The sequence below is a fragment of the Coturnix japonica genome, chromosome 4, assembly GCF_001577835.2.
Source record: "Coturnix japonica isolate 7356 chromosome 4, Coturnix japonica 2.1, whole genome shotgun sequence".
Taxonomy (NCBI): Eukaryota; Metazoa; Chordata; class Aves; order Galliformes; family Phasianidae; genus Coturnix; species Coturnix japonica.
Genome location: NC_029519.1, coordinates 30,237,451 through 30,264,882, shown reverse-complemented (window position 1 = coordinate 30,264,882; position 27,432 = coordinate 30,237,451). Strand labels below are relative to the sequence as shown.

The 27,432-nt window shown below is 35.9% G+C and overlaps 1 protein-coding gene across 2 annotated transcripts in view; it reads right to left on the bottom strand.

The window, feature by feature from the left end:
- Window positions 1-232: 232 nt before the first annotated feature.
- The window catches only part of INTU (inturned planar cell polarity protein), a 40,219-nt gene continuing 13,019 nt past the window's right edge, over window positions 233-27,432 (bottom strand). The window contains exons 3-16 of one of the 2 annotated variants that reach the window (XM_015861252.2): window positions 26,079-26,164; window positions 20,588-20,791; window positions 15,933-16,051; window positions 13,704-13,793; window positions 13,060-13,137; window positions 11,787-11,976; window positions 8,298-8,351; window positions 7,096-7,158; window positions 6,226-6,447; window positions 5,308-5,733; window positions 4,671-4,768; window positions 4,150-4,339; window positions 2,034-2,188; window positions 233-1,095 (exon numbers count right to left, since the gene is read on the bottom strand). In XM_015861252.2, the coding sequence (XP_015716738.1) occupies window positions 984-1,095; window positions 2,034-2,188; window positions 4,150-4,339; window positions 4,671-4,768; window positions 5,308-5,733; window positions 6,226-6,447; window positions 7,096-7,158; window positions 8,298-8,351; window positions 11,787-11,976; window positions 13,060-13,137; window positions 13,704-13,793; window positions 15,933-16,051; window positions 20,588-20,791; window positions 26,079-26,164 (2,087 nt within the window). In that variant the 3' untranslated portion in view covers window positions 233-983. The remainder of the gene's footprint in view (window positions 1,096-2,033; window positions 2,189-4,149; window positions 4,340-4,670; window positions 4,769-5,307; window positions 5,734-6,225; window positions 6,448-7,095; window positions 7,159-8,297; window positions 8,352-11,786; window positions 11,977-13,059; window positions 13,138-13,703; window positions 13,794-15,932; window positions 16,052-20,587; window positions 20,792-26,078; window positions 26,165-27,432) is intronic. The other variant, XM_015861253.2, reaches the window with a different exon arrangement.

Genomic DNA, 27,432 nt, shown 5'->3' with positions numbered 1-27,432 from the left:
AGAGCAGCTAATTTGTCTACTACAAACCTTTCAGCAATTAGTAGAAAAGCTGAATTCTGTAGAAGCCTTCTGGTTTTGCAAGCATTCCTTCTCTTGCCTCATACAGACATAACCTGACTTTTTTTCAATATCCAGCATTAGACTGTAGAAGATCTAGTTAAACAAATACTGCTTAAATGAACAAAAAGAGAAGATATGTAGCCTTAAAATAAATTAGAATAGCACTGTACTGGTCTTTTAAAAATATACATTTTTTATTATGAAATTATGAATATAATACAAAAGTAGCGCTCCATGCATTGGTCTTAAACAAAAATACCACCCTCAGCACACCTCTCTCGTGCCTTCAAAACTGCTTTTTTCACAAATGCAAGCATTATTTATGATGAAAGTCATGAAATCAGGTAAAACATCAGTCACCACTGTAGGTCTCAAATGTCTAACAGTGTGCACGAGCAAAATGTTACACCATCAGTTTTGGGTGGCTAAACATCATTATCCTTTTAAAAGGTCTATTTTTGTTGTGATTAACACAATGTTACTGAAAATATTTCTGTATTTTCCATGTACCTCAAGGCACAACATTTTCCTTAATTGGGAAATCTACTTTTCCCTATCAGTGACTGCCAAATATTCACAGAGCGCTTTGAGGATATCAGTGTATCATTTTACACTGAATAGTGGACAGTGGAGAGCAGTGAATGTACTTTTCACATAACAAAGTTACAATAAGGATAAATAATTTGACAATAGATAAATGCAAAACTTTGGTGCTCTGAATTTTTTTATAAGCATTCAACTGATTAGGTCATTAGAATCATCTCTGAAGTTTCAAATGTGTCAAATCAGAAGGTAGATTTTACCTTTTTAAAAGCATTTCAAAGGTATGCCAGCGACAGTCACTTCAACTGAGGTGATCTCTCACTACCCTTAAATGCTTTGAGAGATGAGAACGAGGATGGCTGTATATTCAGGAAGTTCATCTATGTAGCTAAACCAAAGGACAGCTTGAAGGCCAGCTCAACAGCGACTTCTGCGACTGAGTCATGGAAACAAACGTAAAACTCCTGTGGTTTTGGATGCAAGAAGAGTCTCCTGAAGAAAAAGAACACACACACACACAAAAAAAACCAACCAAATGTAAGAAATCACAGGTGTTAGCTTTTTGCAATTGCTGTGTAATACAGCCAGCAAATGTCTGTGGTCCTCCTGCATGATTTTACTGTTTTCATATATTAGATTCCAAGGTCAAGTATCTCTTCAGTTTCCTCAAGCCTATTAAAAAAGTTTTTTTTATGTCTTTAGCACGTATTTTGATGTTACTGTTGTTTTTGCACTGGGTTACGTGGGAACAAACTCCAGTATTTACATATTTACTCATTCTCAAACTTAATACAACTTGTCAGGTACGTTCCTATGTGTCACTCCAACAGAATCTTTGAGGGAAAGAACTAAACTAGGAAAGTTGTTAATATACCTTTGCATAACTGTATGTAGCATTATAACATAGCACATGGCTCTGTAAGTATTAATGGACTGTCCTTGGTCATCCTGCTGACTGGTGAATTCTGTCTGCTAACTGCAGCTAAATATTAGGCATCACAAAACATGGTTGGTGAGAATTGATAGCTATAGAAGGTGGCTTGCTGGCCTGGTCTTAAACAGTTAAATTATTTATAATGTTCTGAATTGCCAACTGACGATGCATTCTATTTTCTCATTGCATTTGATTACTTTGAATAAGAGTTCTGATTTTTAATATTTAATACCCAGGGCAGCACACTATTCTGCCATGCAAATAAGTTTAAATTAAAATTATGTGACATCATAGTAAATAGATTATTTGTGCTGGCAGCAGAACTTGGAAAGCAAATCCAGGAAGGAATGCTTCCTCCCCAGAACATCTCAGATAGACCAGTAGGTGGTTTTGATCTTCCCAATTGAAAAATAAATAAATAAATCTTAAATATGAGAGCAGCATACTCAAAACGGAAGGTTTGGGGAGAAATAGATTAGTCTGTCTTTAAACTCACCCCACAACCCAGTAACTCATTGTCGGTGGTGGTTTCTTCTGATCATTCCAGTTCTTGGGAGAGCACTCAAACAAAACTCCATGTTCTCTTACAGGACCTAAGTCTTCATCCGTACTGTTAAATTCTGAGATCTTACTGCCCGCTTTCTTCTTTTTCTGTAAAACAGTTGAGGAAGTGTTGGTACAGATAGATATATTTTTTTAATGTAAACGTCAGTACATGTAATTTTAGCATGCGTCCTTCAGGAAGCTGCTGAATGACATTGCTGTCAATAAGCCAGACAGAAGATAGAACTATTTTGCTTAGGAGATTCTTTTCTTCAGTTTTGTTACTTCAGTATCAACAGGATTTTTAATACTGTTACACCATTTAGAAGCGCCCCCCTTCTTTTGCTTTTTTTTGGTCTATCCAAACCGCATTCTCTTTAATAAGACATCTGAGATAAAACAGCTTCATTAACAACAAAGTATGCTAAAAAAGCTACAGCTCCCATCTCTTCCTTTGAATTAACAGTACAATAGCACATTTTTTGCCTTTTATTTTTCTTTTTGTCGAGTTCTATGAACACAAAAGAAGTTCTATTCATTCTTTTACATTCTCCTTATGCCCTAATACAACCCGGCAATTACAGCATCAACTGTTGAAGCCAACTAAGAAAAACCACCCTGGATTTCTGTGGTCAAAATACTCTTAGTTAACAAGCTGGCTTCCATAGGTTTCTCAGATTTTCCTCTAAAAGAAACTTTGTTCTGCAGCACATGTTCAATTATTTTTGACTTTCAGGGCACAATGAACCCAGCTGCTGCTTATGATAAAGACACGCACCTGAAAAACCCAGAAAACCATGTGCGGATACAGCTGTTGCCAAAACAGAAGTTATCACTTTTAAGTAGACATTCTTCACTTTTTACAAACTACACTTAGTAGTTGAATGGTTTGTTTACTCAGGTATCTTTAGTTTGAACTACAAACTTAACCAAAGGCAATTTGATCAGAGGAAATATTTGTGTATTCTCTCTGCTTGCTTTCGGGTTTCCAGATCTCCTGCCAAAGTGCCCAGAACAGAAGACCCACTGTCAATGTCTTATTCAGCCAAACCTCAGAATCTTATGTCGTTAACAGAATAATCCTCCAAATTAACCTGCTTTTCCTAACACTTAAAGAAGAAGAAAGAAAAGAAATATTTATGAGGTACATCAGTCTAACCAAAAAGAACTTCTTCAGTAACTTCAAGAAAACACAGAGAAAAATAATACTGATACTTGCAAATGGCATTCATTCAATTTGTACTGTTCTTTCGCATTTCTCATTTAATGCACTTGGACCATCACTTAAGGATCTAAGAAAATCTGACTCGTGTACAGTCTTGAGTTCAAGCAAGGCTTAAACTTTTTCTAAAGAGAAAAAAACTCACTTGTTGTGCCATCCCACATAATCTGAAATCCAAGAGATTATTTGGTAACATAATTAAAAAGAATTGATCATTATAACCAGCCAGGTTCTAAACAGATATCAGTGTGAGAAAACTATCAGAGACATTGGTGGGTGGCAAATGTATAAGCAATCTCAGGTAGCCCAGAGAACAAAGGCGCTGAGAACAAACATTCCCTCAGCTTCAGAGAGGCTCTCTTCAGGTCAGTGCTCAGACACGCTGTCAGGGCAGCAAGGGGAGCACTGGCACTGCTCATATCAACCATTTTCTGTGCAAAGAGAGGGCATCCATTTACTTTTTCCTACAGTCTGAAATTTCCTTATAGGATTAATATGACTAAAAGAATCCAACAGCCTTCTCTTGCTACTTCCTATACTTCAACCCAATGTGTGAGAATTTTGTGCTGAGTTACAGAGCTCTAAAATCAAACAGAAAAATAAAATACCATACTGAATTCACCAAGTATTTATTCTGAGGGCATGGCAGGTTGAACTGTAGTTATACACATACATGGTTGGATGTTTAGAGAGAAAATCTACCTATAGCAGTAAAGGAGTCCAGTGCTTTTAAACAACAACATAAAGAACTGCCTGCCAGTGAACTTTTTAAACAAAAAACTGAAAACAATATTGAAATAATAAATTGAGAATGTAAATAGAGAGAAAAACTGAAGACAAAGCTTACATCTTTCATCATGCACTGCTGAAAAACTGAACGAATTGACAGACAGCAGCGATGGAAATTCTCAATTAACTGAGGGTGGATGGAGCCCCCGAGCCGTGCGACTTCCTTGTGAGTTGGGGTTATAAAGATCCCATGCATTGTTTCCAAAGACAGATAGTGGAACAGGGTATTCTCAGGACCAGACGTCAACCTTCAAAAACAGGGTAATTATTTTATTATTCAAATAAATATGAATGAAATTTCAGTTAAACAATATGTACAGTTTTCTTATAATCATTTTTCTGGTAGCTGCAATGGAGTACTAAAAATGAGCAAAAAATTCACGTACTTGAATTTCTAAGTTCACATAAATGTTGGACATATATACACTCCACTGAAATATTCTTAAGTCTTCTAATTAAGAGTTTGTATAGCAGAGTTTTGGTTACAATAATAAATTATGCAAGGATATGACATCTTCAGAAAAACATGCGTGTATGACTTTTAAAATGAAACACTTATTAAAAAAAACAATTTCTTACTTGATAGTGTTAAAAAGTTCCAAGTCCTTCTCTGACAAGTTCTTCTTAAGGTTTCCTAAATGAGGTGGATTTGGTAGGGTATGTTTTTTTCTAGCAACCTGAAAAACAAGTAGATGGGTGAATTAACAGAAAATATTGCCATGGAAAGAACAGAATTAAAGAAATTACCAATTTAAAAGAAAAATAACGTATTGCTTTCAATGAAGCCCCAGTCACATCAATGAATGCATAATATATTTTAGTCTACTTTTAGCCAAAATTGATAAGAAGCAGCTGTACAATTGTACAGCAAGTTGTCCCTATTGCTTTTGCCTACACCATTATTATTTTGGAGATATTCTCCAGTTATTTACTCTGACTCCAACACAGCTGTCCCAAGTTTAGTCAGCTGAAAACCAAATATTTAGAAGCAACAATAATCCAAATAAAAATGTGACAGCTGGGAGGCTGACTCAAAGTTTCCCAAAGCAACTCAAGTATCTCCTACTGAATTCAGGTGTTCTTGACATTTTATTCAGCTCTGCTGTGGGATTTTTGCTTGTTTGCTTGTTTTAAGTACATGAATTTTAACAAGAACTGCCACTTTCCCCAAACCCACCAAAACTTTAAGCAATATGTTTTTTCCCTGTTCTCAGACCTGATCCGCTAGAGACTGTAGATTATTGCTTTCGTCTTCTGCAGGACCTTCATTACCATGGTGGTCAGGTCCTCCACTGTTTCTTGTAGGACTTGGCTTACGTGTTGTTAAGGAAGAGTCACCAAACAGAGTCCTTTTGCTTGCTGGAGTAGTTTCTGTTCTGGAAGCATTTTGTATCTTACTTAGGATAGGTGAGGTGGTTAAGCTCTCCAGTTTGTCACGTGTTGTAGGAAGGAACCAGTCAGCACAAGATAAAGGTGGAATGGAAGGAGAATCTAGCCTCTCCTCTATGCTGGCATCTATACCTTCCAGTTGAAGTATAGTAGCTTTGACCTGGTCTACATATATACAGTCTGGTCCTGGATTCCCAATGGCTTTTGATGCACAGCCTCCTGCCTCTAGCAGAACACACAGCATAAAGTGTCTCTGTAAACATGGAGGTAGCAACGTTAGCCTTTGATTTAAAATATACTAATCACTGTATTATATCTCACCAGATGCTTGGACAAAAAACAGTATTATACTCAGGAGCCCTTCCTCCTCCCCAGAGCCATTTTTACTTTTTCCTTTCACGTTATCTAAGTTATCATGCAAATGAAGGCTATGGATTACATATTCATCAGATATTAGACAAAAAACAATGCTTTTAAAAAACATTTCTTCAGTGAGTTATCTGCAAATACAGGATCACTAAAGTAAAACATTTCCAACTGAAATGGAAATGTATAAAAATAACAAGACACAAATAATTCCACTACCTAAGAAATAATGTCCCATGAAACAGATAAAAGACGAATATTTTCTAAAATTAGTAAATTAACACGTGGAATTTATGATCTTGCTAAACAACAGACAAAACACAATAATAAAATGGAGCATACAGAAAGGGTTATACATAACAGGGAAATGCTTACTTACCAAGCCAACTATCAGTAAGAAGTATCTTGCTTCGGGTTCAGTGTATCCTGTAAAATCTGACACTTCACATGGTTGGATGTGATGTTGTGGAAATACTTCCCGCCATATCACTAACTGACCAATCTTCTGCTCTGCTGCCAAGGGTAACAGACAATAGTGCTGGCTATATAAACCTATATCAATGAGATCTTCCTTTGGCAAGTGATTGCCAATCAAGTAACCCTTGATTGAACACAGAAAAGGAAGTGTATTCAGTAAGAAACTTGTTGACAAATACAAAACAAAACAAAAAACCCAACTAAACTGTGCTGAAAATTTACTCTCATAATGCTACTGGTACAAAGATCAGTTGCATGAAAGTTTCCTTAAAGCAAAGGGTGTCAATCTTGCTCTGTCTTTACATTGTCAAATACACTGCCTACATTTAATAAGACAGGTAAGTTTACAAATGAGACCAAAATGAAAAAGCTGGCAGTCCAACCTGTCAAATCTTTGATTTGAAGACAGATCAAAGATAGCTGACTGGTTGTCACCTTTATTAAATAACGGCAATGCAAAGAAAAATCCTGTTAGAATATCAGACTGAATCAGTTCAAGTGAGTCTTCCATCTCATATTACTGTCTTTCTTCATCACGTGCAACAGAATTTCCATATGACAGCTTCAAACAAATATTTTGGTTTTATTGATCATATAGCGTGTATTGCTTTATAATCTTTTTGTTGCTGTTTTTGTTACAGTGTTTTTGATCTCTTACTAGGATTACACATTTAAAGCAAACATCCATTTATCATATTTGTGAGGAAGAGTTGCTGCACTACTGGATCTTTAATTGTTTTCCTAACCTGTAGGCCTTAATCAGTAATAGTACCTTGTAGAAGAGACAAGAGCCCATAATCATATATAATCTTCTCATGTTGTAGTAATCTTCAGACTGTGAACAAAAGCAAGTATTTTTAGTTCAGGATTTTTATTTTACAGAGCAAATACACTGAAACTAATTTCAGTCAATCAGTATTATTTAATCTTTTCATTTTTGACCACTTATATCAATCGGGCATCAGAACAGTATTAATATTTTGAGCAGTTAAATGAAATACAAAGTTTTAGCCTATATTATAAATTTTCGTGTCACTATAGTTTTCAGCTCAAAATAAGATGCTCAGATTTTCCATCCAGTGCTTATCTGTCCACAAACAAACTTTTCAAGGTCTGCTAATTCTTACAGCAAACTGAAGCATAACTACTGACGCCAGAGGCCCTCATAGAGCAAAATTTCCAACTCAAAGCATCCTTAATAGTTTCTTGAAATTTAACACCAAATGTGCCTAGTCATTATCTTTCAGTTAAAATGCCTAAAGCTCTCAAAGTACTAAGACTAATTTAATATGGATACAGAGTATTTTAAATTATTGGGTGCAATCAATTTATTTGCAATAAAATACAACTCAGAACCATCCTCTTCTGAAAATATTCATCCAGGCTGTCTGGTACCGTTTTTTAATTTGCTTTGAAAGACTGACCAAATGACTGCCTAACTTGTATTTTTAGCTTCAAGCATCATTAAATATCTGAACAAGATGTCAGTACATTTACATCTCACTATCCTGTTCACCAAGTAGAAAGCATTTTCTCCAAGTAAATTACTACCTTCTCCTTTCAGAATATGTATAACTTGTAATTGCTTTATTCAAACTGGTAAGTTAAGTTCTCATGCTCCACTGAAACTTTTTGTTTTATTCAAAGGAAAACAACACATTTGTTGTGATTAGAAGTGTCCCTGTAGGCAACTCATGGACTTAAGTTATAGTGCATCATGTGCACTATAGTGCATCCAGTGACTATTCCTAGAGGATTATTATACGGTTATAACATTAACCACTGAGAAAAATTCAAGACAAAGAAGCGGATAACATCAATCTATCTTAAAACAGGAATAACACAGCGTACCTTTGCTTTGAATCCCACTTGATTACAAAGCATGGCTGAGAAACTGGTGCTTTTCTTAAGCCACCGAATATGAGAAAGGCAAAGAGGTGCCGTGCAATGCAAACAACAAAAGTAAATATTTACCATTTCAGCAAAATCAGCTGCTTCAAGATCACTCAGTGCCGTGTCAATTTCCATCTGAAATATTAAGCAGCACATTTTAATAGAGGCTTTCAACACACTGTTTTACAGTAAAAGCAAAATTCTCTTTATATTACTAATCTTAGAGGATTAGAATTCACAAGTACAAAGCTGAATGGACAAAAATGCACATACTTTCTAACAGCAATATCAAATATCAAGAACACCTCAATTCATCAGACTAAAGAAAAATATTCAATTGCTATGTGTTTCTCTCTTCTTTGAAATTGTCTCTTCTCATCTGCCTCCTGAACCCACCATGCTGTATATAAAGATGTCACACTGTTTCAGTGTGTTCTAAAACATGAGGTCTAGAGACTACTCCTTGAAGGCAAGAGACAACACTGAGATCTGCCAAGCTGCTGTATCCAACTGAGACTTTAGAAAAATCCTTTTCCATGATGGATTTGTTTTTACCTCTAAAGAAATTTCCCCAACTTTCTAACACATGATGTTTGTTCTACTGAAACCGCTTTCTGTGGGTGCATTTCTCTTAATGCAGGAGCTGTTGGTTAATGCAAGTTTTACATTGCTTTAAAGAACGTTAGTAGCCAGTGAAGTTCGTGACATAAATGTGCTAGTAATAAAAAGAACCTACAACCCACCATGACAAGCTCCCTGGGCTGTTTAAACAAGATGACTCTGACTGAAATACAGCCGGTTTCACAAACAGAAACGTCAGCTACGCTGTTGGCAGTCAACAAGTAACCAACATCTCAGCTTTTTCCTCCCTTAAGATGTAAATGGCTTTGTGCCCAACAAAAGAACTGGCATTTGTATTCTCCAAAGAATACACAAATAAAAAACATCTTCACTAAATTTATCTACCAGAAATTTCCTCTTTGTCTAGAAGAAAAGATCTTGCAGATGTGGATGATCTGAGATAATTTTTGAAATCCATGTTCATATCATACGTATTAAAATAAGTTGCTTTGTAAATCCCCTGTAAGAAAGTAAACAACCTGCAAGCTAAAACAGACTGAAGCATTACAGTCTCTCTCAGCAGAAATGTGAGAAAGAAGAAAAAAAAGCACTTCCCTCACACATAAAATATGATACGCAAACTGCTCTTCATGTGAGATGGAAAGTAATTTCCTAATTATAGAGTTGAAAATACATAAAAATCATGAAGGCAAAAATGATTCCTAGATTCACTACAGTCCATTAAAGGACAGAAAATGAAAACATACTGAATCTTTCTTTCACTCACTTCAGACTGTTAAAGTATGTGCACTGTATGGAAAGTTACTTTCTCAACTGGAACCTGACTAGGTTTTAGAGTGTTTACATGACAACATGATTGTTCTAAATAGAAAAAGTGGTCCAATTATAAAATGCATCTGTCTTGTTAAAGATCAACAGACTTGCATGGTAATTAGCTGTCTACTTGTATGTTTAGGTCCTTGAATGATACCTACAGTATAGAATACCTTTTAAAGCTAGATTTGTCAATTCAGGCTTCATAATTGATGCAGCTGAGTCCTGTACCACACTGGAGTCCTAAGACATTATTCACCTAATACCAAAGCAAAAAGCTGGAGTAGATCAGTTGAACTGCCAGATTCTTCCCCGCTAATAACAGGAAGAGTTGAAGATTAGCACTTCAACTGCAGTAACTGATATCACAGGTCTAACAGAGGGTGAGATGGGTGCTACCCCAGGCCTTCACACTAATGGAACAAATAGCAGCTGCATGGAATATATGAACATTTAATCTGATTCTGAGAAACGCTGGAAGCAGTTAAGAAATACAGCGCATGAGGAACAGCAGAAGGGGAGTTAACTGAAGCTACTACACGATGTGGATAAAATTCTCAACTTCTTGAAATGCTCTCTCAAAGTATTAATAGGCCTAATTTTCATAATACAGATGCAATTTGTAGGACATCCAGTGATCCAGAGGTCTTAGCAATTCAGAGCTAGTATTATTCTACATAATTACATATAAAACATCTCCAAAACTACTTTTAACCACTGTCTTGAGAAGTGAGTATCCTGAAGTAGAAACTGTTTTTTCTTCTTTGCATTAGATTTTGTACTTACAGCTAGTAGGCATAAAACAGACCAAAATAACAGAAAGAACAGCAAAAGTCACTTGTAAAGTTAATAAAATCACAATGAGGAAGTCATATGCTGCACTTTAAGAGTAGCATACACCAAAAACCATCAGTAGGTTTGCTTTTTAATCTACAGTCAAAATATGTAAGTCTCTTCCCCTTTAACCAGTGGTTTGCTGTATGTACCCTGGAAAAGGTATAAAACTGAGCTGCATTCATATACTGACTACATGGTTCAGAAAGAAACTTCTTTTTTGCTTTTAGATTTCATTATCAGTTCTCTATTCTGAATGTAATGTACGGCTCTGCTTTTGTCTGGGGAAGCATAAAACAAGACACTGCTTAAACAGAAAATGACAACACAGAAGCACTCATTTATTGATTTCCATATTTTCAAAGTACAGATTAACTTCTGTGCTTGCAGCATATCTGACAATATGGCAGCCAGCTGCACCCAACAAGACCTCGTTATCTGCATCTGAATCTACAGTGAGATCAAAACACATTCTAACAATGCTCTTCACAGAATGCATAACCCTTAGGTAGTGATACTAAATCACATTATAGCAAATCGTAGCACAGAAATAGGGAAAAAAAATTGCAAACTGTAAGCCCTTTGAAGGAGATACCAGAAGTCTTCTGGTTCATTTCCAAACAAATACAAGCACAGTTACGTTATTGAAGCATTTGAGGTCAGAATTAACAGAAAATATAAAGAACAAAAGACTGAGTTAGAAATGATCTAGATACATAACATAAAAAAGAAAAAAAAAACATAAAAGCAAAAGAACATTTCAAAGTAACTTTCTGCACATAAGCCACAATTATCAGCATTTGTCCTAGTGTCATTTCTCACAAGTTTTCCCTTACATTCTTTGATGATTGCATACCGTTCCCTTTGTGTAACTCAGTACATTGATAAAAGATAATATAAGATTGTCTCCTAAATCACAAGTTACACATGAGCTTCTGGAGTATTATTTTATGTATAGCAGTAGAAGTTTAACTACTGGTATTTTTTAAATGTATTTCTAAAAGTACATAAATGATGAGAATCAAACACAAAGCTCCAAACCATGACCTGCTTTTCCTATGACATACACTGTTAGATATGTATGTTTTAAAAGTAATCTTAATTTCTTTATCATCATGTTCTCTTCATAGGCAACTCTGAAGTCACTGAACTACATATGTAATAGCATTCTGTTTCCAATGTAAACGACTGCATAGCTCTAAACTTAAGAGAAGGGTCCTGTAGGAAAACAGGCAGCCCACATTTGTATTACACAGTGTCAGCAAAAGACAAATGCAAGACCTGTGTCAGTTTCCTGGCTTGTCTTACACAAGTCCTAAAGAGATCTGAAAACAGAATCACCTTGATTTCCTGAGGCAAAGTCAGCCAGCGCAAGCCTGGGAGGCTGTCTAAGAATAATGCACTGCAGGTAGCGTAGTGTTGAGCACTGGGGCTGACATGTGAGTTGAGTCTTGCAGGCTGAAGTGCTCGCTGGAAGAACAGGTTGAAAAAATGATCCAGACGAGAAACATGTTCCACCTGGCAAAAAGCACTGAACAAACATGAACTTCAAGTTAAAATATCATCAAGAAACTTGTAGCTTGTTTATATAACCCTCTGTGCTGTTGAAGCCTCTTTGCAGCATGATAGCTACATTTGGATTTTTTAACATTTGTTTTAAGCAAACGCTGTGCTAATACTCAGACAGTCCATACATACAAAGAAGGAGCAGCCTTGCTGAAAGCAGTGTTATTTTATTAGAGCAACATAATATGAGACAACGATCAGCTTCATATTTTAAAAAGATAGATTATTCATTTTCTTCAATAATTTAACTAATTTTCTGTGTTACAGATCTTTGTGCTGTATAACTGTTTTCTTCCAAAGACACAAAAAACTGTTATTCCAAATGCTCTCCTACAATTACAGAAAAATCAAGTACTTTACCCCCCCATATTCAAAGCTAAAGTTTTTTCCGAGATGCATTTAAATAGCTTCAAGTATAACAAATATAAGTTGCTCCTTGTTAAAAATGCTATGAGAAAAAGCCATGAGTTGACATTACATGAGGCTGTTCTGTCTAAAACATTTTTCTGTGCTGAACAGCACAGTAGTAATAGAAACGCTAGGATTTTCTCCACGCCATACACACTTCAATCCTGAAGTGAATGGAAGCATATGAATAGCCCACCTTGGCAACTTTATTTAGGTTACAGTCAGACTGAAATTTTTCTGGGTAACTTCCAAATGTAGAGAAAGACACTCACTCTGCCAAATAAAGTTGAGAAGTCCAGAGTGTTTATTTTATTACAAATGTAACACTGTGATTCATATATACATTTTGCAGAGAGTGGTTTAACACATTTGCAGAGTGCTGCTGACATCCAGAGTGACTTTGGTTATGTGAATGATTTAACCTAATCAAGGACAACATTTTCTGAAATAATAAAGACTATTTCACAAGAGTCTTACTGGTGTTAAGAACAAAAGAAAAAGTAAGAAGTACAGAAGCCTGACTTTGTGCAAAGGCAAAAGAGCGGGCAAAAACATCCATGTAAATTTTAGAAATTAATGCTCTTTTTCCATAAGCATCAACTAAAAACCAGCGACTGAAAGTTGTTTTGAAATAACTCACCTGTCCAAAGAGCTGTACATAAATTTTAAGGTCCTGACAACATCTTCAATCATGTTCCTCAGCTGAGTAAGTGACACACTACAAATAAAAATAAAATGTTTGCTTATGTTTATAATGTCTTTAACTCCTGTGAATGTTCATGGGCATCTTCTCAGGAGTCTCCATAACCAGTGATATATTTGCAAACAAAAATTACTTCATAGGACTGTATGAGAAGTTTCCTTTGAGTAACTTGCCCGTGATCACACAGACATAGTAGTAAAGCTGGAAGAAAATATTCAGAAGTTCTTGACTTCTAGAATATCTAAAAATGTAATATTACTAATGTTAACTCTGTAGTCCCTAATCAAGACATGACTTCAGAAAACACTGAAAGTGACTGTGACAGCTTATATGTATTTCTGGAGGTCCATTAAGACTGCATGCCCTTCATAGGGATTGAAGAAGAAATTGTGACAAGGAGTATTTAAAAGATGTGTGCAAAGTCAATCCAAGCTATAAAATCTAACTAAAGTAAGAAGAGTACATTGCAAGCCCTCCCTTTCTTGTTCTTTGATAGCAGAACAGTACAATTCGAGGATGGTATTTGAAAAAAATATAAAACAAAGTTAGAAAGAAAATAAAATATTGCATTTGAAACTCACTTTTCTTCAGGAAGGCCAATCACGAGCAACTTGTCACATTCTTTCCAGTAAACAACTTGTACTAGTTTTTCGCATAAGAAAAGGGAGGAACTAGAAAAATTAAGCCAGAAGTAGTTCTGTTAGCACTATGAAGTTGTAAAAATAAAATTAACAAAAATCACCTTCCAAGTTGGAACATACGTATTGTATATACGAATTCTTACGCTTATGCAAAATGACATGTATACAACTGAAATAGATAATTACATTAATTATTAGAAAACTAAAAAGACTGTTTGACTTCTACTCCAAGTAAGAGGTCACATCAGTAGTAACAACATTTCCAAGTACAAGCATGGAAGAATAACCATTACCAAAGCAGCACACTCAGAGAATTGATTCAGATACTTCCTTAAGGTCATCCTATGATGTCCTTGCCTAGCTTTTAGTAGTTAATTTAGAAAGTGAGTGCCATTTCAGGTCACACTGAGATCCTAATGCTTACTCACAAAAGCAATTTAAGAGACCCCACACTTGTAAGCAAGACCAAGAGCTATTTGGACCTATTAACTGAATGACAAGTTCAAACTCCCATTCTATCTCTCTATAAAGAAAATTGCCCTACAAAGCTCATCAACCCTAGAAGGTTAGAGCAAACTCATTTGAGCTACTGAGTGGATTGGATTGGAGCACAAACAGAATTACACCTGGTGTTCTAGTCAGCAATAAATAAAACATTATGCATTAGATTATAAAATTTAATTTATTGGTTGCTGCTAAAAGCAGGGTCTGTAAACATCTCCAACAGTAAATTTATAGCAGCCCTAAAACTGAGGAAAAATGTTGTTGATGTTCTCAGCTGGGACTACAGCTAGAATTCATTTTTTAGCCCTGTTACAGATGGCTTGTTTGACTATGAACAGAGATTCTGGGACTCAGTTCCTCATTAATAAATTAAGTTATAATACTCTCTCTGACACCTAGGATTCCTGTGAGTGAACAGGAAATGCACTGCTACTAGTTAGTAGCTATTATGTTGGGAGTTTGAAACAACAGACTTAGTGTTAGAGCTAACATCTTAGTGCTACATCTTAGAGCTAACTGTTTTACAGACCATCCATTAAAGTTATTAAAAAAGCACTGGTTTATTCTCCTGACTTTTCTTAGTATGATCTAAGAAATTTTAAATAACTAACGTAACACTGATGTAAAGCAGAAGATACGTAACTTTAATTTAAGCTTAAAAAAATGACCCCATGATTAAGTTTTTCCACTGATTCAGTCACACTGCAGAAGTTGATGGAACCGAATATAAACCATAGCACTGTCATTTCATTAGTTATGAAAATCCTAACCATTTCCATAGGACTCCAGAAAATTTTTTATCTTTCATGTAACTTTTCCAAGCAAAACAAATAATATAATTGATAATGCAGTTAACAACAAACATACGCATCTCAAATGATACATAGGACTTGAGCAGTTATCATAACCTTCTCTTCTGACAGAGCTTCATAGGACTGCTGTGGATTTTCTGTTATATTTGTTGAAAATATGAGACAGTCTTTAGAGACTAGCAGAGGTCCTTTTATATTTTTATAACTTATCTAACAGTGGGAAATGGAAAACCTTAACAGGAAAGGTGATTCTAACATGTATTTCTGTATTGTCTTTCTGATGATAATGTGTATAGATCATCAACAAATAGACTGATTTCAAGGACATGCAAAAAACAAAATCTGCACATGTCAAAAATGCTTCTATTGGAGAGAATTTCCATAATGACACACAAGTATTGAAATGTGGTAAATGCAGCTCTGTGCTAATTAATGCAGCATTACTTTAGAATATTAGCATGCACAAAAGGTCTAAAGCCTGTGTTTGGTAGCTGCTCCTAAAAGAGTTGTTCATCATTTGTAGTGCTTACCAAATCTGTATCACACTTTTATGATCTTTTGCTAACTACAAGTTTGTAAGCACGGCTGAAACATGTTGCTAAAACTTCTCAGTCAAAATAACAAGACGCTAGCAAGTCTAACAAAGAATAAATGAAATCAACCAAATGTAAACAATAGTAAATTAGCGAATATTCATTTTCTGATAAACAAAAGCATTTAAAAACAAATTAAGAACTCCTTTCTGAGAGAAAAATCTCAAGTGGAAAACTCAACCTAAACACACGAAAGGGGCTTTCAGTCTTTCAAGAAATTCTGTATTCTTGGCAACACATAAAATGTCATCTATTTTTACCTGAGAATCTGGGCACCAGTAACGCTTTCCATTATGTCAGACAGGGTGAGAAATATTCCCCTCACATTTTTGAGTTTTTGGGATGCTTCTGATATGGGGTACTGATAAAGAATTTCTTGCTGTGAACAAAGTAAACTGTTAGATAAGGGAATTAAAAAACAAAGAAACAAAAACAAAACCAGAAAACAAGCTGCCATATTTTTAATTTATATTTTTAAACATGAAAGCTTTTATCATATACTTTTGCATAGTATCAAAAGGAGCAGTGACCTGCACAGGCACGATGGAAAGTTCTAAAACACAAGTGAATGTTTATTACAATTTAACTTCTGTTTTATGGAAAAGTAAATCAGTATCATATGGAGAAAGAAGAAATGACAAACAATTTGTCCGCTGCATTTTACAGCTTTATGTACACTGTTAACAAATCTGATTCCAAAAGATAGCTTTTTTCAATATTTAAATATTATTTTTCAATATTTAAGCTGCAATTTAAGAGCCATATTGTCCATCAAACAGACAGCTCTTTAAAACCAACAAGGAAGAACATGACGACTCAAATCTCTCCCTGTATCCCTACTGCCCTATATGGGCAAAACATAAAATTGAGGTATATGTTCAAATCATGTGTACACCATTAATGATTTAACCATCAGAGCTCTGACTGTATTTATTGGCACGCTCTTAGAAAGATCCGGTCAAAACCGATGATCAGTGAGGATGAATGTTTGAGTCAGTTATTGGTATTTTTCTTACTGGTTCTTTAAAAACAAAAAAATGACATAAGGATGTCCCAAAATTGTATATTAATTACTTCAGGAACCATAACAATAGAACATTAATAAGCAGACGTGTGATTCTCCACAGTTTTGCTTTCTGCCAAATCATGATGTGTAATGCTCAGCCCATCCAACTCAATGAGAACACTAAATTATTTTTCTACACAAACAAAAGAAACACTGATGTGATTAACTCTGCTATTTTATTGCTTGGTGCCAATACCCATTAGAAAATTTTCCTTCATCACGATTAAATTAATGTTTCATTGTAGACAGACCTGGCAAACTGCTCATTCTTATCCAATTTAATTAGCTTTACTTTCAAATACTCATTAGTAACATGGATTTTTTTCTTAAATCAATCCCTCAGCAGGAAAAAAAAACCCCACCACTTTCTAATTACAGCACTACAAAGGACTAGAAAGAAAACATTCTCCCTTTTTCTCTCCTCAGTATGAATGGGGTCCTTTACACAAAAGTCATTTGAGAATTATCTGAACATTTTCCCAGGGAAAGAAAAGACAACTGTAACAAAAGGTCTTAGCTGAATCATATATATATTAATGAACTAGCAAGGTTCAGTGCATATCACCACGCAGGATCAGCTGTCCTCAGAGCAAAATGAAAAGTACCACTTTATCCCAAAATTCATAGGGCAAAGACAATGGAATTACTAAATGAGAAGCAGCTTATTAAGAAGAAAACTCTAAACCCTACACCAAACTAACACCCTAAACCCAGACAGAGCATCTAGACTAAAGGCTTAGCCTTTAACTTATCACTTTCTCCTCTTAAATTACCATTTTATTTATGCCTCAAAGTGAATCTTAATAGACTTTTTTTCCTCCTCCATTCAGTGCAGCCTTGACAACAAATGAAATGGATACAGGAATTGTGTCAAAATAATGCTGACTAGCAAAAAATCTACAGTCTTTACAGTGCGCTGACAGTAGATGCTTTAAGTTACTTCTTAAATTAAAAAGAAGAAACAGTAGATGAAAAGAAAATTGTGCACTCCTGAAGATTCATTTAGAAATTATAAAAACTGAGTGAAATGCCCCAGGAAACACAAGTGTCTGTATGAACCAAGATATCTTAATACCTTACCTTAATACCTACTTTTCCTGCTTACATAGCAGCTTATAACAGTAAAACTATTGTGTGGAAGGAATAAGAACTTCATTTTAAAATACGGTATCATCAAAAAAATAATTCAAATGCATAATGATATAATATTTGGTGATGCAAATACCATATGTTGGAATATATACTGTACACTATAATCAAAACTTTGAGTTAAAACTGCAAAAGATCAAACCATCATAATCTGGGACTTGTGAAACACACGCCCTTACAAATACTATCTAACACTGCTTTCCTGCAGGGTTGTTAGATAAAGCTTACAAGTCTTAGAGATCATTAAATCTATTTCTGGGTGTCAAAGGCTCACAAGTGGAAGAATTAGTAACTTGCCCAAGGTGCCATTGTTTATAAGGATGTGATCCGCATACCATTCTCATTTAGAATATGGGTAGAGAAGCTTGGCGAAGGAACATTATATTTTTCCATTGTGCAAGATTAATGTAATGCAAATTTGAACTAATGTAAACTAAATCTGGAATACTACCTCTACATCACAAGTGTCACTGTTTACCAAATGAAAATGAAAGAAATTCCCAGTAAAAGTCAGCATTATTTTTTTACTATGTGTTTTAAAAAAGGCTTGGTAATACCAGCAAAGCATATCTGCACATCAGAGGCTATTTATCGCTGCATAACTGCCAAGACTTAGCAGGAAACAATTCTCCCATGGTGTGAAAGAAGGACAAGTGCGTTACAATCCTTCTTTTACCTCCACTCAATATTCAGGCTTAATCCCATTTCTTGGGAGAAAGTAGAGAAATAATGGGGCAAGAAACACTGTTCATTTACTCTGCAGTGCAGGAATTGCCGTTAGGTATTTGCATTTCTATTTAGCCACCAGAGTCAGAGACCTTGAATTACTTTGTTTCTTTGCTTGTTTTTATAATATTTCATAGAGTCTGTGTAAATGATCAAGAAAACACTGGTCTAAGTCTATAGCAATTGCCCTGTGAATGTCCAGTACATTTAACATAGGACAAACTTAGTGCTTAAGGTAGAAGAGGTGTTTGTAATTTGTAAGTCATTTCTTATAAAGCATCTTAAATTTATTTAATTGCTAAATGAGCTTTTTTCATTTTTATTATGCAGAAATAACAAAGAAGATAAATACTGTGGTTCTGTATGTTTTAATGGAAGCAGTCTCATGGTGGGGATAAAAACATGGAAGGCTACTAAAAATCTGTTAGTGAAATTGATATAAACTAATTTCTAATGAAGGTATCTATTATGAAAACATGTAGTCTCTTAAGCGAGATCGGAAAGAGCTGCAAACCAAAGCTTACAGTGTTAGTATGTAGCCTAGCATGTAGCCACAAAACATAATGAAGCACATGGTACCTTAAAGTATTACAGTTTAAAAAGAGTGATTTATATTGCAAAGCCAAGTTCTGCAGTGTTACAAAGTACTGAATTTACGGTTGCCTAGTAAGTCATAATTATACACACTCATCTGCCCATCTTGGGCTCTATGCCAGCCTAGCATCTTTCAGAAGAGAAGACAATGTTGTCATGCTGCTTATGTACAAAATGGCTCAATTAAAGTTGCACAAGTCGCCACAAATCTGTCATTTTCTCTTTCACACATTTTTAATGGTATCATCATATGCAGTTTTCTATGGTTCTTCTCCCTAGTTATGTCTCTAGAAAAGAAAATTCCATTAGGTGTAATTGCAACACTTTTTTCTCTGTTGTAGAGCAATACAGGCTCAAATCAGTTGAAAAAATATTAAAAAGATAAAGACATTCCAGAGAAGGGATGGAGCACTGCCTGGATCTGAGCATTCATTCCAGGAGGGAAACAAAACTGTCTTATTTTCTGCTCCACACTCTGTCACTGTCCCACCATATGAGACCTTGGAGACTGGAAAAAACTGTGCTTCATTAAGTATATCCACAGCACAGATAATGAAGGTCACAGGGCCCTGTGCTAAATGTGAGGAGAATTACATAAGGGGACAAGGGTCTTTTTCCAAATGTCTGCTCCTGAAGAGTGCACTTCAGCCACCAGTCATTCCCATCAGGCAAGAGGCCAAGCTCAGCCCTCCACTCTGTTCTGTATCTGCCGAGCTTGTGGAGCAGAACATTTGTAGCTATGGCTACATCAGGAACATCTATGCAAACTTACAAAAGGTTATACAAAGACTGGCAAATTTTTTTTCTGAGGAACACAAAGGAAAGAGATGTGAAATTTTATGGGACAAAGAAAGAGTACTTCGGTAGCTGAAACAACATTGCCCAAGCAAGAATCAACAGTCCATTGCAAACAGCAGACATGCAAGACTCTTGGAGGAAAGGCGTATTAGCATTTCTAAGCAGGAGGGGAGTGTTTAGAAAGATTATGTGTGAGGACTGCCAACAGCTCCTGCTGAGGAAAAGGCTTTTTTGATTAGGCAGATTTCATACATCCAGTTTGAGTCGTGTATTGAAAATGTCACAGTGAGCATTTGAGACGCAATAATGAAATTCTCAATTCGCCTCTGCTTTCTCTGTTAACACCTGGTCTGTTCTCTCTATCAAGTGGTGCGGAAGTGATTTTAAGCTCAATTAGAGTTTGTCTGCAGTGATGCTGGCATTTCCCCCCCCAAAAAAACTCCCATCAAAACAGCCACTTGGCAGACTACCTGTTACTCAAATTGATCAGCAAGATTTGATTTCTTTTAATATCAAAAGGTGTAGCATTTGTTGCCAGCAATTTTTACCCTTCCTCTTCACTTTGCTTAGTTAGCCACATACCTCATCTTTGGATGTTTCGGAGTCCAGTTTCAATGAGAGGAACATAACAATATGAGGAACACTCTGTACCGCCTGTTGAAGGCCCATGCTGTCTTCACCCCACAAAAGCCGAACCAGGTTGTTCATACTTGACTGTTCCCGCTTACACCTTTGCTGAGAGGCTCCTTCAGGTTCAAATACCGATGTCTCAAATGTGAGTTTTACCTATTAAAACAATTATTGTGAAAATGATGATGCGTTTACAATTACATTCTAACATCAGATAAGAGGGATGCAGTTTGAGACATTTAAGAGACGTTTCCATGGCTTTTTGAAAGGCAAACTTACGTGGCACAGTGCTAAATTTTTGTAAGCATCTGTACAAGATGAAAGCATTCAAGAATTGCTGTTTGAGGAAAAACAATTATATACTCAGTGTTACATAACCATTTATTATTAACAACAAAGCCAGCTATTACATGCTCTGTGAGCCATGTCAGTAAGCATGTGGTTTGCTGTGTTTTCATTCTCAATTTTCATGGTTTTGAGAATGGAAAAATACACTTACTGTTCTGAATTTCTTTGAACACAGAATGTATTAGCACTGTTTATAAGCATACACTACATTTGACTCTTTCTAAATATTAATACTTCTGTACGTATATATCCTCAAGGCTCCTTCATGGACATTTCATTGCTGTTTTGAGCATGCTGACAGGTACAACTGAACAGGAAAATAAATTTTCACTGGACAGTAAAACTAAGTAGGCAAACTCTCAGTTCTCCATTTCATATGAGATTGTTTGTCTGCATTAAAATAACCTTAAAATGTTTGTTAACTTGGCAGATATGAAACACAGCATAGCACATCAAATCCCACTTCTGTCAGTGGTGATCAGCATAATCATTAGTGCAATTAAAGTTTTTTTTTCAGTTGCAGTACATCCAAAAATCCTAAGTAGAGGCAGCTCATACATTTAAATATAGCTACTTTTATGTTTTCATAATTGCCTGTATGTGCATACACGAGCCTTGAGAGGAGTGCCAGCAAGAAACTGCAATGCTTTAAAACACCGCTGCCTGTCCAACTAGATCCAAGGGATGCGCCATCATCATCTCTTCTAGCTACACTGCTTGAGTCACATTCTGCCTTCTTCCCATCCCACTCTGTTCCCTCCCAACACTACTCATTAATCTTTTCCTCGCCTATTTTGGCTGCTATCAGTTTGGGTTTTTGTCCCTCATTTCTGTTCCCATTCTTTGGAATGGCACTGCACTCCATCATGCTCTCCTGTCATGTGCTACCCCTTTTTTTCCTGATGGCAACTCCTCCCGCGCTCTTTCCTCATCATTTCAGTTTCAATTCAAGGCACTATGTATTAAAAGGACTCAAGGAGTACTGGCATCCAGCTAAGCAGCAGCAGCTTTTTATGACCCAGTAACTCGATCGTTCACTGTTATAGAGTGTTTCCTTCTGCAGTGTTCTGTGACTCAGTTCTCTTTCTACGTCAATCCATATGCATGTATTTCAGAGGATTTTCTTCATACCCTGCTTAACTCCTTGCAGATTTCCTCAAGACTCGAGAGTTCTTTCTCTTAACTTCTACTACATCTTGTCTGTGGAAACTTACAACACTTGGGCTACAGTTCCTACACTAACGATGCACAGATGTAACTCTTGCTGCAGTCTATCTTTTAGCCCCTCAAACTAAAAAAATCTCTGTCTGTCTTGTCTTACAGACATAACCATCTGGCTCTCCAAGCAAGAGCTCAAATAAATTGGGCCAAACAAAACCATAACTCTCCTTCCTCCTGCAGCCTCCATGCTGGCTCCCACATCGCTGCACGCAATGCCACGCCACTCAGATGAGAAGTCACTACATTTTGAGAAAGGTCTCTCCATAATTTGGCTTCTTGATCCCTTCCAAGTTTACTTCATTCTATACAGCAACTCCCATCCAAGTTCTAGTCTACATTTAGACTTTAAAAAATTGCTGTGAAAAAGATCGTGTAGGCTAGAAAATGCTGTAACAGAATGCGCCCAAGAGACTACATTTCTACAAGGAAGCTCTATCCTGAACAATGCACAAGATCCAATTAAATACGTGACAACCGAAGAACTCTTCTGTGAACGCTGAGTGTGAAGCCTTTCACAGCTTTGACTCCAGTTCTCTTAAATAAAATCAAGTCAATATACAGTAGAAAACAGGAAAAGCAAAACATGACAGAGCTCTCCAAAATCACAGAACGATAAGAATAAGATACAGACAACTGTTATTTCTGACACTGAAACTTGCAGGCATTAAAAGCACTTACTAGGAAGCAGTTTGAAAGCCGACAGAAAGGAACAGAATATATAAACCAGTTATGTAAAATCACTGCTCTAGGATGCTGTGGATGTCAAAGGAATTTTAAGAACTAGATTAAAATAAGTGACAAACTAATATGTAATCCAGCAAGGCCCTAAGCTGTCATTAGGACTGTTGGAACCCAGAAAAATATGTTGCAAGAATCCTATAGTTGACTTTTTTGTTAATACTTTTTACCTAAACATTTTTCAGTGTCAGTTCATTGAAAAATATTCCTGTTACACTGATGGTCTTACCCAGAAAGTCATGCTTTGTGTTTATCTGTAAGAACACTGTACACCAAGAATATGGATTTTATTACAGGCAGAACTGGTGGCATTGCCTGCCTTTCAAGATTGCCTGCCATTTCCTGTTTAAGGCACTGTTTTCCATGTGCTTACGATTTGCCAAACCATAATTTAAAAATTCAGGCTGAGATTTCTGATTCTGACTATCTGCCTCAGGCTGAATATTTTTAGAAAGTTTAGAAAGTACTGCAACTTCTAAGTATCTGGTTAAAGAAAAGTGTATTCTTCCACGCGTATCTCCTTCCTATTCAGTCTCATCTGCCTTGTGCTGTTAAACATCTCAGAGGTCCCGCTGCTTCCAAGCATATCCTTAAAGAATAAGTGGCAGCAGAGATGAGCTCTAACATCACTGACACCTGTCACAGACAACACACAATATCATTTTGATTCTTGCATACTAAAGAGCAATAATAATGAAGTTGAAGTGCCTTTTTGGGTCTTTAAATCACAAAAATAACCACATTATTGTGAGCAATATTTACCTTCTCTAAGGTTTACCAACTTCTGTAAGAATTTATTCAATAAAGCTCACAAAAAATGTCAGGTATGTTACCTTTTGGATGTTTACAAGTTATTTGCTTAAAAGAGATCACAGAATGAAACAAGGGGGGAGGGAAGGGAGGGTTGTTTTGTTTTGTTGTTGTGCTCTCTCGGTGACTCAGGTAAATTGTCATCTATGTGTATTTAGTAATTTCATGGGATGCACAGAAATACCATCAACTGAGCTAGGTTAAAATAAATAAATCACTAAGCTTATTCGAGTCTGCCTGAATATAGGTCTGTCCCAATTTTATTTCTGAATACATTTAAAAAATGAGAAGTAATATCAAGTTCATTGGTTGAGGGGTATGCATGCTTTGGGCAGTCACATTCAGTGAGTGCTGAAGAACACTGAAATGAGTTAAGTGGATGTGAGGCTTTATCTTACTTAAGAGACATGCAAGCACCCAAACAGAAAGAGTTCTGACGTAGAAGCAAGGAAAAAGGAAATAGCAATCTGCTGTTGCAGCCTGCTCTTGCTCTGTAAGTGCCCTGTTCTAGCCCCTACATGCTCAAAGTGAATTTGACAAAACTCAGATAATACAACCAAAATTTGGGAAATGTAACACAATAATGAGAGATGTTAAACCAACTGCTGCATCTGAGAGAAGTTAGGTAAGTCATTTTTTATATTACTTGCAGTAATTTTTACAGTGAACCCAGAAGAGTGGTGACTCAGCTTTTATTTAATTAACTCATAATGATGATAAGACTGCTTTAAAATACACCTTTTTAAAATGCGTGAAATGTACAATGAATGAGAAATCATTTTATGCAATGTACGATGAATGAGAAGATATTAACAGTTTTGCTTGTGTTACAGCTGTCTATTACCACATCCTAGAAACAAACACCCTCTCTTTCTTCAGCAGGATGAACACAGTGTTCTACACTGCAAAAAAATAGAACCACGTATTTAAATTCTCCGCCTGTCTATTTCAGCAATCACTCTTTTGGCTTGACTAAAATTACACAGTAAAGAAGAAATAATTGCACTTTAATAAAAGGTTTTGGAAAGCCAATATGACAAATAGTTCTATGGTTGAAGTAATCACTGTCTACTGGACAAATTTACTGACAATATAAACATAAAGGTTGCATTAAAAATCACCACTATGCAAAGGGTTGCACTGCATTTAAGCAACAAGTATTTAAGTACACTCTAATCTAGCAAAGATACAATTAAGAAAACTATATCATCACTGCTTTTCTAATCATTCTATATTTAATAATAGTTACATCAACTCCTTATTTGGTCCAAGACAGGCAAGACAAGGTTTTTCTGCAATGGAGCACTGCCAATCTCTGACCACAACTCTGGTAGCTTAGGCAAGCTTCATACTGTTGAGTATCTTGGAAAGTTTCCTAAACTGACATTGTAGTACTCAATCTTATTGCAAGTGCAGATGCAGTTCTACAGGCACTTACACTAAGCCGTGAACAGAAGCATGTTTGACAAAACCAAAAACTTCTTTTTGTCTCTGGACAGTAAAACATTTGTATTTGCACCTCATATATTCTACCTGAAGAAAAACTGCCAGGAACTACAGACATCGCGTAAGACACACTACCATTTTAACCTCCTCTGTCTTGTACCAAGTTACAACTTTTACCTTGTCTTCCTGTCCACCAGGATGTGAAACACAATTTTATGGGACTAACATTGTAGGTAATTTACACTCTCTGTTCTTTATTATTTAATTCTTTATTATAGATCCAAAATTAATGTTCATATAGAAGACAAGAAAATACATTGTTTGTTTGTTTAATATCCATTTTAATCACTACTGAATATTGAAAGATCTTAAAAGCATTTAAGCTAAAGGCTTTTAAACACTATTTTTCTATTTAAATGCCAAAACTATCAGTATCTTCATTTAAATCCTCTTAGATATCTTCAATAGCACTACATGTTAAGCCAGGATTTGTGATTCTTTTATACTGATGAATTATTTTTTCTCAGTATTTATACAGCAATTATTACTTTAAGAACAATGCAATCAAATTTAAAATGTCAAGCATACATTTTTTTACACTTTGTTCTTTGACTCTATCATACTTATTTCTGAGGGAGAATAGCACTGTACCTATTCACTGCCACTCCAGCTGACAGTTATTTGCAAGCTACACATCAATAACTTGCTTCATACATTCTTCATACCATGTCAGATTGCACATCTCACCAAATTAAGTCAAAAAGTAGAACGTCCTTGTCTAAGAGAAAGATGACCTAAGTTCCTTTTCTGAAGGAACAAAATGACTATACATACTATTTATTTTTCACAAAGGATATTAGGAATAAATGTTCAACTGTACCTGCATAGGACCTGGAATGCAAGACAAAACTCTTTCTATGTTTTCAGAATTCACATCAACATCATTTACAGCAACTAGAGCATCTCCTGGAGATAAAAGAGATAAAAACATAAATTAGAGGCTATTACAGTACAAAGCCAAATGGGTGTTTTAAAAATGAACAAGGCATCCAGTTATAAATGACTTAACTGCATTTAAGTAGATTGCATGCTTTACAAAAATAACTGGCAAAGCCTTTTCCCTTCCATCCAGGTTTCAGTCCATCCTATTGTTTCATTCCTCCTGAGTGCACTTGACAAGTTCCAGGAGCAGTTAGTTTGGCTGATCATCTTGTGAAACATCACTGATCTTCAGAATCACAGCAACTTCATTTCATGCCCACAGCTCCTTGGTCTCTCAAGCCACACCACAATTTAGTACTCTCCCTTCTTTCCCACACCTTGCCCCATTCTGAGGCTTCTTAACCCTCTTCATATTCTTATATGAACTATTAACTATAACCTTCTTCGTATTTTTATCTGCCAGTTCTCCCTGCCTAATGACACCTTGCCTTTACTAAAATCAAGCAGGTGAACTGCAGGTGGAAAGGGCTTGAAAAATTAAGGGCACAGAAAAAATGATAATAGAACTGAATTAAAGCTTACAAACTTAAAATCCACACTCAACTATAAGAAACAAAAATCAAAGTAGAATTCCTATTTCAAGCAAGGGAAAATATTGTAGAGGTATTAATAATTTCTAACAACTTCTGCCTTATCCCCCTCAAACAGATAGAAGGTTTAACAATGGAATGTGCAAGAAAGATGAGAGAAATCAATGAAAAAAAATTATTGCTCCTTTGCAGGACTTATTTTTTCAAGTATGAGCAGCTCTCTCCCTAATAACGATTTTAGATGCACAGTAAAATTTTTATCTAGTGAATTGTCACCACAAGAACACCTCAAAGACAGGGTAGTTGAAAGCTGGAGCAGCAATAAAAAGCAAGTAGAGGAGCCCAAACCAGAGTCCTAGGACCTGACAGCTAGCAGTCAAGAATGGAGCATGCCGGCAGCACTAACACAATAAATAATTATCAACAGAACTCCTAGCTTCTTTGCTGAAGAACACCCTAGTACCATGTATTTAAGACCGTCACTCACAAATTCAAGAGAAAAACCAAGTTGCTCCTGTACTAATCTGGAGAATGGCTCAAACAAAAAATTGTTTGTATTCTTCTTGTTGTCAGGGAAATAATGAATTCTTCTTTTCAGACAAAGTGTGGGCATCTGATCTTTTGCTCCTTAACAGTGTTCAAGCCAACTGTACACACTTAGTGTAGGTATAAGCACCTTAGCACTTAAAAGGAATGCTTTTG